The following is an 11,630-nucleotide window of genomic DNA, read 5'->3' as shown; positions in this document are numbered from 1 at the left end:
CAATTTGTCTGGGCATGGACTGTACAAGGTTTGTTAAGCGTTCCACAGGGATGCTGGCCCATGTTGACTCCAATGCTTCCCATAGCTGTGTCAAGTTGGCTGGATGTCCTTTGGGTGGTGGACCATTCTTGATACACACGGGAAACTGTTGAGCGTGAAAAACCCAGCAGCATTGCAGTTCTTGACACTCAAACCGATGCACCTGGGACCTTCTACCATACCCTGTTCAAAGGCACAAAAATATTTTGTCTTGCCCATTCACCCTCTGAATGTCACACATACACAATCCATGTCTCAATTGTCTCAGGGCTTTAAAATCCTTATTTAATTCACCTGTCTCCTCTCCTTCATCGACACTGATTGAAGTGGATTTAACAAGTGACATCAATACGGGATCATATCTTTCCCCTGGATTCACTTAGTATATGTCATGGAAAGAGCAGGGGTTCTTAATGTTGTGTATACTCAGTGTAGCTTATCTTGATGTATCTTCCATGCTTTGGAAACAACATTTGTGACCAGGAACACTTATTTTGTCAATAAGCATTCCAGTTTCTCTTCATTTCTAATTTCTGGTTTCAGTTGTTGCATTTTATCAAACACGGTTACTCTTAAATTATCATGTAAATCAAAATGTAAATGTAAAATACAGTTAATTCTCAACCTGCCCTAAATCGCCCCTAGCTGCTCTTCTTCAATTATTGCATTTAACCTGCTTACCTTAATTGCCAGAGGCAGTAACCCGGTTCTCAACGTGGCACACAGGGGTCTTTTGGTTTCTTGTAAGGTGAGAGGTGACACAGGGTTCTGGATCCTAGCTGTTTTTAATCTGGTTATAAATTCTGAGTTTCGGTTTGAGCCAAATATCATATGATTATACTTTGGCTGACTGACAGCAATGATTAAACTTTGGCCACTAAATACTGTAAATATTGCATCTCTGGACAAGCTACCAGAACATCAGGGATCTAAACCGCAGTGGGCAATGCAGCACCCCCCCACCGGATGTCACCTCTCCCCAAACCAACGGGGCTGTTACCTGGGGAGAATTCGGGGGTAACCCCTCAGGTGAATGGCGGAGGTCCCACTTTCGCTTGGACGCGTCTATGTATGTGGTAAAAGACTCTACCACCAGCGGGCTCGTTTCACGTGACTGCCGGGGATTGGGACCTTGTCCTTCCACCTAGAGCAGAGCAGAGTGTGATAATCAGTTTTGTTGTCCAGGCTTCAGTCTCTAACTCTAGGCGTGAATGGGGCTCTTCATAGCCTTGGAGAGGTGACTGAGCAATCTCTATGTCCGAGAGAATAACGTGTATAACAGTTGAAAGTTGGAAGTTTTTTCATACATTTAAGGTTGGAGTCATAAAACTTTTTTTCAACCACTCCACAATTCTTGTGAACAAACTATAGTTTTGGCAAGTCGGTTAGGACATCTACTTGTGCATAGACGAAGATGCATTTTTTCCAACAATTGTTTACAGACAGATTATTTCACTTAAAATTCAGTGTATCACAATCCAGTGGGCAGAAGTCTCCACAGTAAGACAAGTACCTATCACGGCCATAGATCTGGAAAAGGCCGCGCTCAGACAAGAGAAATATCACTGCCCAAAACCTTGGTTTAGTCGTGTTGGGTTAGCATTTTAGAGAGTTCGTGGAATGCCGTTGGGCGAGACACTCAGAGTCCTGACTATCTGACTGTTCATAGCGTGTTGTGATTGTGGTGCTGTCGAGCGGCCTCTGCGGTCTGCATGGGCACTTGTGGGGCTTAGCTGTTGTTAGAAGCGTGAGTACTAGGCATGTATGGCGCATCGGTCTCTGATGAGGGGGAAAGGTGCGGACTAGCGCTGGTCCAAAGGATCATGGCGCCAGGCAGAGCGCTGTAGGAGTGTGTTGGGGCCGCACTTGAATGGCACGAAGCGTTGCTTTTGTACCGCATTGGCCGACATAGAAAGTTCCAGGTAGGGACGTCCGGTAGCCGAGTGATGATAGGGGTGTGGACGCTATAGTCTGGACAGTGCCGGCGTCAGCGTCGGGCACTGGCAGATGTGGAGTCCACGTGGCTTTTCATTCTTTGACGGTCGTAGGAGCATCGATCCTAAGGAAAGCAGAGCGGGTGCTGGCAGGGGCCGGCGATCCTCGCACTGGTCGACATGATGATGGCAGCAACAGGAGAGCTGGAGGTTGCGATATGCGGCGCGGAGGCGCAGTAGGCCAGTTTGGATGTGTTTGCCATGCGCGGCGTATGTGTGGGTTTGCATCGGGTGGAGCGTCGAGGCGTTGTCCTCGTTATTTTTATAGTCGTACGCGTGATCAGAGCAATGGGTTGATATGAGGAGGATATGAGTCGTACTATCAGCGCAAGCTTGGTGACAGGAGATGGCACGGGTGGAAGCGGATGTGCACGCGTAAGAGGAGTGGGGCATTGGGACGAAGTGGCGCTGGGTGGTCGCAGGCAGTCAGACCGTAGTGGTTGAGCGGAGAGTCTTTCCATTAAAGAAAGGCCAAGGACTCTCACTCACATAGACAAAATCAGTTCCTGAAAATGTCCTTCTTGCTTGATTAAACAAAGATTTGAAAAACTTCATAATGATCCTTCTAGTAGAAAAGGCTCAACTGAAGAACACTCATCCACCCCCAAGGAACCTGCGAAATATTTCATCATGTTGAGTCCTGCAGGAAGGACTGTGCAAGCTTTCACAAAATAGATGGCATCAGAGACGCAATTTATGTGAATATTGAGGAGGGCCAATCATTCAAGACATGTCCAGAAGGTTAAAGGTTTGTCAAATGGGTCTTCCAATGGACAATGACCTCCGAAGCATACTTCAAAGGTTGTGGGCAAATTAAGGAACACAGTCAAGGGTATGTGGAGTGCGCGGCCATCACAAAGCCCTGACCTCAATCCTATAGAACATTGTGGGCAGAACGAAAAAGCGGTGCGAGCAAGGAGCCCTACAAACTAACTCAGTTACACCAGCTCTGGGTCATAGGAATGGCCAAATTCACCCAACTTATTGTGGGAAGCTTGTGGAAGGCTACCCAACTGTTTGACCCAAGTTAAACAATTTAAAGCAATGCTACGAAAATCAATTGAGTGTAATGTAAACTTCGACATCATGGGGAATGTGATGAAAGATTAAAATCTTGAAATAAATCACTCTCTATTATTCTGCTACATTTTCACACTTAAAAATAAAGTGGTCCTAACTGACTAAAGACAAGGAATTTTAGCTAGGATTAAATGTCAGGAATTGTGAAAAACTGAGTTTTAAATGTATTCGGTACTAAGTGTATGTAAACTTTCGACTTCAACTGACAGTGCATTCAGAAAGACCCTTGAGTGCCAAATGTTGTTAAGACAACCTTTCCCTCAACGTGATCAAGACAAAGGAGATGATTCTGGACTACAGGAAAAAGAGGACCGAGCACGCCCCCATTCTCATCGACGGGGCTGCAGTGGAGCAGGTTGAGAGCTTCAAGTTCCTTGGTGTCCACATCACCAACAAACTAACGTGGTCCAAGCACACCAGGACAGTCGTGAAGAGAGCACAACAAAACCTATTCCCACTCAGGAGACTGAAAAGTTTTTGCATGGGTCCTCAGATCCTTAAAAGGTTCTACAGCTGCACCATCGAGAGCATCTTGACTGGTTGCATCACTGCCTGGTATGGCAACTGCTCTGCCTATGACAGCAAGGCACTACAGAGGGTAGTGCGAACGGCCCAGTACATCACTGGGGCCAAGCTTCCTGCCATCCAGGACCTCTATACCAGGCGGTGTCAGAGGTAGGCCCTAGAAATGGTCAAAGACTCCAGCCACGCTAGTCATATACTGTTCTCTATGCTACAACACGGCAAGTGGCACCGGAGCGCCAAGTCTAGGTCCCATAGGCTTCTAAACAGCTTCTATTCCCAAGCCATAAGACTCCTGAACACCTAATCAAATGGCTACCCAGACTATTTGCATTGCCCCCCCTCTCCCCCTCTTTTACACTGCTGCTACTCTCTGTTGTTATCATCTATGCATAGTCACTTTAATAACTCTACCTACAGTGGCTTGCGGAAGTATTCACCCCCTTGGCAATTTTCCTATTTTGTTGCCTGGAATTAAAATAGATTTTTGGGGGGGTTGTATCATTTGATTTACACAACATGCCTACCACTTTGAAGATGCAAAATATGTTTTATTGTGAAGCAAACAAGAAATAAGACAAAAAAACTGAAAACTTGAGCGTGCATAACTATTCACCCCCCCCCAAAGTCAATACTTTGTAGAGACATCTTTTGCAGCAATTACAGCTGCAAGTCTGTTGGGGTATGTTTCAATAAGCTTGGCACATCTAGCCACTGGGATTTTTGCCCATTCTTCAAGGCAAAACTGCTCCAGCTCCTTCAAGTTGGATTGGTTCTGCTGGTGTACAGCAATCTTTAAGTCATACCACAGATTCTTAATTGGATTGAGGTCTGGGCTTTGACTAGGCCATTCCAAGACATTTAAATGTCTCCCCTTAAACCACTCGAGTGTTGTTTTAGCTGGAAGGTGCTGGAAGGTTGTCCTGCTGGAAGGTGAACCTCCGTCCCAGTCTCAAATCTCTGGAAGACTGAAACAGGTTTCCCTCAACAATTAGTTTAGTTTAGAGTGATTATCGTAATTTACCGAGGTTAGCTAGCCAGCTATTTGTCGTCCCTCTTAACGTAGGAAACACTGCTAGCTAGCCAGCAACTTAGCCAGCTAAGCTAGCCACGTCTACCGTCTTCCGAATAGCAGCACTGTAGAGACTATTACTTTACAACGGAACGACTTGGTTAGTGTAGTGTTAGCTAGCTACATAGTTGTCTTTGCTGTCAAGATAATTGTGTAGTTTTGAGTAATTGTCGAGGTTACCTAGCCAGTTACCGAGGCTACCTAGCCAGCTACACTTTCAAACTAAGTCAACAACGCAGCCACTGCTAGCTAGCCTACTTCAAGCAGCACTGTATTCATTTTAGTCAATAAGATTTCTTGCAACGTAAGTTTTAACTTTCTGAACATTCGAGACTGTAGTCCACTTGTCATTCCAATCTCCTTTGCATTAGCGTGAGCCTTTCTGTAGCCTGTCAACTATGTGTCTGTCTATCCCTCTTCTCTCCTCTCTGCACAGACCACACAAACGCTTCACACCGCGTGGCGCGGCCTAGGTGGTCCCAGCGCGCACGACCCACGTGGAGTTCCAGTCTCCGGCAGCCTCTGAACTGCCGATCTGCGGCCAACAAGGCAGAGTTCATCTCAGCCTATGCTTCCCTCCAGTCCCTCGACTCTTGGCACTGACGAAACATGGATTACCACAGATAACACTGCCACTCCTACTGCTCTTCTCCTCGTCTGCCCACGTGTTCTCGCACACCCGAGAGCTTCTGGTCAGCGGGGTGGTGGCACTGGGATCCTCATCTCTCCAAGGGACATTCTCTCTTTCTCCCTGACCCATCTGTCTATCGCCTCCTTTGAATCCATGCTGTCACAGTACCAGCCTTTCAAGCTTAACATCCTATCATTTATCGCCCCCAGGTTCCCTTGGAGAGTTCATCAATGAGCTTGACGCCTTGATAAGCTCCTTTCCTGAGGATGGCTCACCTCTCACAGTTCTGGGTGACTTTAACCTCCCCACGTCTACCTTGACTCATTCCTCTCTGCCTCTTCTTTCCACTCCTCTCCTTTTTGACCTCACCCTCTCACCTTCCCGCCCTACTCACAAGGCAGGCAATACGCTTGACCTCATCTTTACTAGATGCTGTTCTTCCACTAATCTCATTGCAACTCCCTCCAAGTCTCCGACCACTACCTTGTATCCTTTTCCCTCTCGCTCTCATCTAACACTTCCACACTGCCCCTACTCGGATGGTATCGCGCCGTCCCAACCTTCGCTCTCTCTCCCCCGCTACTCTCTCCTCTTCCATCCTATCATCTCTTCCCTCTCGCTCAAACCTTCTCCAACCTATATCCTCATTCTGCCTCCTCAACCCTCCTCTCCTCCCTTTCTGCATCATTTGACTTTCTATGTCCCTATCCTCCAGGCCGGCTCGGTCCTCCCCTCCTGCTCCGTGGCTCGACGACTCATTGCGAGCTACAGAACAGGGCTCGGGCAGCCGAGCGGAAATGGAGAGAAACTCGCCTCCCTGCGGACCTGGCATCCTTTCACTCCCTCCTCTCTACATTCTCCTCTTCTGTCTTGCTGCTAAAGCCACTTTCTACCACTCTAAATTCCAAGCATCTGCCTCTAACCCTAGAAGCCTCTTTGCCATCTTCTCCTCCCTCCTGAATCCTCCTCCCCCTCCCCCCCCCTCCTCCCTCTCTCGGAGACTTCGTCAACCATTTTGAAAAAGGTCGACGACATCCGATCCTCGTTTGCTAAGTCAAACGACACCGCTGTTCTGCCACACTGCCCTACCCTGTGCTTTGACCTCTTTCTCCTCCTCTCTCTCCAGATGAAATCTTCGCGTCTTGTGACGGCCGGCCGCCCAACAACCTGCCCGCTTGACCCTATCCCCTCTCTCTTCTCCAGACCATTTCCGGAGACCTTCTCCCTTACCTCACTCGCTCATCAACTCATCCTTGACCGCTGGCTACGTCCCTTCCGCCTTCAAGAGAGCGAGAGTTGCACCCTTCTGAAAAAACCTCACTCGATCCTCTGATGTCAACAACTACAGACCAGTACCCTTCTTTCTTTTCTCTCCAAAACTCTTGAACGTCCGTCCTTGGCCAGCTCTCCTGCTATCTCTCTCAGAATGACCTTCTTGATCCAAATCAGTCAGGTTTCAAGACTAGTCATTCAACTGAGACTGCTCTTCTCTGTGTCACGGAGGCGCTCCGCAATGCTAAGCTAACTCTCTCTCCTCTGCTCTCATCCTTCTAGACCTATCGGCTGCCTTTGATACTGTGAACCATCAGATCCCCTCTCCACCTCTTCGAGTTGGGCATCCGGCGCGCCACGCTTGGATTGCGTCCCTACCTGACAGGTCGCTCCTACCAGGTGGCGTGGCGAGAATCTGTCTCCGCACCACATGCTCTCACCACTGGTGTCCCCAGGCTCGTTCTAGGCCTCTCCCTATTCTCGCTATACACCAAGTCACTTGGCTCTGTCATATCCTCACATGGTCTCTCCTATCATTGCTATGCAGACGACACCAATTAATCTTCTCCTTTCCCCCTTCTATAACCAGTGGCGAATCGCACCTCTATGTCTGGCAGACATATCAGTGTGGATGACGGATCACCACCTCAAGCTGAACCTCGCAAGACGGAGCTGCTCTTCCTCCCGGGGAAGGACTGCCCGTTCCATGATCTTGCCATCACGGTTGACAACTCCATTGTGTCCTCCTCCCAGACGCTAAGAACCTTGGCGTGATCCTGGACAACACCCTGTCGTTCTCAACCAACATCAAGGGGTGACCCGTTCTGTAGGTTCATGCTCTACAACATTCGCAGAGTACGACCCTGCCTCACACAGGAAGCGGCGCAGGTCCTAATCCAGGCACTTGTCATCTCCCGTCTGGATTACTGCAACTCGCTGTTGGCTGGGCTCCCTGCCTGCGATTAAACCTACAACTCATCCAGAACGCCGCAGCCCGTCTGGTGTTCAACCTTCCCAAGTTCTCTCACGTCACCCCGCTCCTCCGCTCTCTCCACTGGCTTCCAGTTGAAGCTCGCATCCGCTACAAGACCATGGTGCTTGCCTACGGAGCTGTGAGGGAACGGCACCTCCGTACCTTCAGGCTCTGATCAGGCCCTACACCCAAACAAGGGCACTGCGTCATCCACCTCTGGCCTGCTCGCCTCCCTACCTCTGAGGAAGTACAGCTCCCGCTCAGCCAGTCAAAACTGTTCGCTCGCTCTCGACCCCAATATGGAACAAACCCCCCACGACGCCAGGTCAGCGGAATCAATCACCACCTTCCGAGACACTGAAACCCCACCTCTTTAAGGAATACCCTAGATGAATAGATAAAAGTCTAACCCTTTTTCTAAACACCCCATCCCTGTATTTAGCACCATCCATCCATCATTCCTTCAATTCTGACCAGTTTCCCAGTCCCTGCCGATGAAAAACATCCCCACAGCATGATGCTGTTTCTCGGGTTGATGAGAGGTGTTGGGTTGGCCCAGACATAGCGCTTTCCTCGATGGCCAAAAAGCTCAAATTTTTGTCTCTCTCTGTCCAGAGTACCCTCTTCCATATGTTTGGGCGAACACCAAACGTTTGCTTGTTGCTTATTTATGCTTATTTTTCTTTAAGCAATGGCTTTCTTCTGTCCACTCTTCCATAAAGCCCAGCGCTGAGGAGTGTACGACTTAAAGTGGTCCTATGGACAGATTCTCCAATCTCCGCTTGGAGCTTTGCAGCTCCTTCAGGTTATCCTTGTCTCTTTGTTGCTCTCTGATTAATGCCCTCCTTGCCTGGTCCGTGAGTTTTGGTAGGCGGCCCTCTTTTGGCAGGTTTGTGTGGTGCCATATTCTTTAAATTGTTTAATAATGGATTTAATGGTGGTTCGTGGGATGTTCAAAGTTTCGGATAGTTCATAAACCCACAACCCTGATCTGTACTTCTCCACAACTTTGTCCCTGACCTGTTTGGAGAGCTCCTTGGTCTTCATGATGCCGCTTGGTGGTGCCCCTTGTTTAGTGGTGTTGCAGACTCTGGGGCCTTTCAGAACAGGTGTATATATACTGAGATCGTGTGACAGATCATTTGACACTTAGATTGCACACAGGTGGACTTTATTTAACAAATTATGTTATGACTTCTGAAGGTAATTGGTTGCACCAGATCGTATTTAGGGGCTTCATAGCGAAGGTTGGTGAATACATTTGCACGCACCACTTTACCTTTTTACTTATTTTTTTTTTTAAACAAGTAATTTTTTTCATTTCACTTCACCAATTTGCACTATTTTGTGTATGTCCATTACATAAAATCCAAATAAAAATCAATTTAAATTACAGGTCGTAATGCAACAAAATAGGAAAAACGCCAAGGGGGATGAATACTTTTGCAAGGCACTGTACATGTACATATTACCTCAACTAACCGGTGCCCCCGCACATTGACTCTGTACCGGTACCCGCCTGTATATAGTCTAGCTATTGTTATTTTGCTGCTGCTCTTTAATTACTTGTTACTTTTATTTCTTATTCTTATCCATTTTTTTTTTAACTGCATTGTTGGTTAGAGAAGTAAGCATTTCACTGTAAGGTCTACACCCGTTGTATTGGGCGCATGTGACTAATAAAATTTGATTTGATTGGATTTATTCTAAAATTGATTAAATAGATTTTTTCCCCCCTCATGAATCTACACACACTACCCCATAACGACAAAGCAAAAACTGTTTATTTGCTCATTTWTTTAAAATAAAAAACTTAAATATTACATTCATAAAAGTATTCAGATCCTTTACTTAGTACTTTGTTGAAGCACCTTTGGAAGCAATTACAGCCTAGCGTCTTCTTGGGTATGGCACTATAAGCTTGGCACCCCTGTATTTGTGGAGTTTCTCCCATTCTTCTCTGCAGATCCTCACAAGTTCTGTCAGGTTGGATGGGGAGCGTCACCTCACAGCTATTTTCAGGTCGGGTTCAAGTCTGGTCTCCGACTGGGCCACTRAAGGACATTCAGAGACTTTTCCCAAAGCCACTCCTGCGTTGTCTTGGCTGTGTGCTTAGGGTAGTTGTCCTGTTGGAAGGTGAACCTTCACCCCAGTCTGAGGCCCTGTGCGCTCTGGAGCAGGTTTTCATCACTCTCTGTTCTTTGCTCCATTCATCTTTCCCTCAATCCTGACTAGTCTCCCAGTCCCTGCCTCTGAAAACATCCCCACAGCATGATGCTGCCACCACCATGCTTCACCGTAGGGATGGTGCCAGGTGCTTGGCATTCAGACCAAAGAGTTCAATCTTGGTTTCATCAGACCAGAAAATCTTGTTTCTCATTGCTGAGAGTCCTTTTGATGCCTTTTTGCAAACTCCAAGCGGGCTGTCATGTGCCTTTTACTGAGGAGTGGCTTCCGTCTGGCCAATGTATCATAAAGGCCTGATGGGTGGAGTGCTGCAGAGATGGTTGTCTTTCTGGAAGGTTCTCCCATCTCCACAGAGGAATTCTGGAGCTCTGTCAGAGTGACCATAGGGCTCTTGGTCCCCACCCTGACCAAGGGCCTTCTCCCCCGATTGCTCAGTTTGGCCATGCGGACAGCTCTAAGAAGAGTCTTGGTGGTTCCAAACTTCTTCCATTTAAGAATGATGGAGGACACTGTGTTCTTGGGGACCTTTAAATGCTGCAGAAATGTTTTGGAACCCTTCCCCAGATCTGTGCCTCGACACAATCCTGTCTCGGAGCTTTAAGACAATTCCTTTGACCTCATGGCTTGGTTTTTGCTCTGACATACACTGTCAACTGTGGGACCTTATATAGACAGGTGTGTCTTTCCAAATCATGTCAAATCAATTGAATTGACCACAGGTGGACTCCAATCAAGTTGTAGAAACATCTCAAGGATGATCAATGGAAACAGGATGCACCTGAGCTCAATTTTGAGTCTCATAGCAAAGGGTCTGAATACTTATGTAAATAAGGTATTTCTGTTTTTTATTTTTAATACATTTGAAAAAAGAAAAGAAAACGGATTTCGCTTTGTCATTATGGGGTATCGTGTGTAGATTGATGAGGATTTGTATTTATTTAGTCCATTTTAGAATAAGGCTGTAATGTAACAAAATATGGAAAAAGGGAAAGGGTCTTAATACTTTCTGAATGCACTGTATTAACAYCTTTGCTACTGTGGCGATGCAAACAGGGTGACTCTTGATCACAAATTCTGTTAAAATGGTTTACTTCTTTTACCTTGATGACAGTGTCTGGTGTGAGTTCTCTCTCCCTCTGTGGGGAGGGGGGCTGTGAGGGAGTCACTCTGCCAGTCTTCCCCTGCTTGGACACCTCTGCCTTGGGCTTTCCAGGCTTCGTCTCTCGGGGGCGGGTGTTTCTGAAGATACTCACAATGAGGAGATTAATTGGAAACATTATGATTGAACTCTGAACTCCAATCATCACCTGCTGCCAGGTGAACTCGATATGACCTACAGGAGAGAGAGAGAGAAAATCTTAATGTTCTGAAAACATGTTATTATTTCCATACAGCACCATTACCGTGCAGGCGTCCATACCCAGGTCCATGGTCTGCTCAGAGGGGTCGGTAGGGATGCCCCAGAACATGATGCTGGTCAGCATGGTGCAGAGCAGCAGAGAGAAACAGCAGGAGACTCGCTGGACACATGTGAAGGTGCTCGTTGGAGGCCGGCTGATCACAGAAAACCAGATGTGGCCATCACGGAAATCCTTTGCCGTTTTCATGAAGAACAGATTACTGCAGAATATACAGTGTAAGAAGATTTAGTTACTTGATGGACAATTGTCCTGGGATATACATATTGCCATACCAAGGTGTATCCATGCTCACCTGAATTTCTTCAAATCCGTGTCAGAGGCAACAGGGAATACTTTATCAAGGATGCACTGGCCCATATCTATGGCCAGCCATGAGTGACACAGGAAGTGCCACTTCTGTCCAGTTTCTAGATCCTGCACCGTCACTTTGTTTATATAC

At 47.2% G+C, this 11,630-nt stretch overlaps 1 protein-coding gene across 1 annotated transcript in view; it reads right to left on the bottom strand.

The window, feature by feature from the left end:
- Positions 1-11,630, bottom strand: part of LOC111969113 (polycystin-1-like protein 2) — a 32,583-nt gene that overhangs the window by 4,464 nt on the left and 16,489 nt on the right. The window contains exons 23-26 of the mRNA XM_070445302.1: positions 11,484-11,630; positions 11,191-11,390; positions 10,871-11,103; positions 1,040-1,183 (exon numbers count right to left, since the gene is read on the bottom strand). Coding sequence (XP_070301403.1) covers positions 1,040-1,183; positions 10,871-11,103; positions 11,191-11,390; positions 11,484-11,630 — 724 coding nt within the window. The remainder of the gene's footprint in view (positions 1-1,039; positions 1,184-10,870; positions 11,104-11,190; positions 11,391-11,483) is intronic.

The sequence above is a fragment of the Salvelinus sp. IW2-2015 genome, linkage group LG10 (genome assembly GCF_002910315.2).
Source record: "Salvelinus sp. IW2-2015 linkage group LG10, ASM291031v2, whole genome shotgun sequence".
NCBI classification, from domain to species: Eukaryota; Metazoa; Chordata; class Actinopteri; order Salmoniformes; family Salmonidae; genus Salvelinus; species Salvelinus sp. IW2-2015.
Note: the sequence above shows the minus strand (reverse complement) of the source record. Positions and strands in the feature narration are given on the sequence as shown.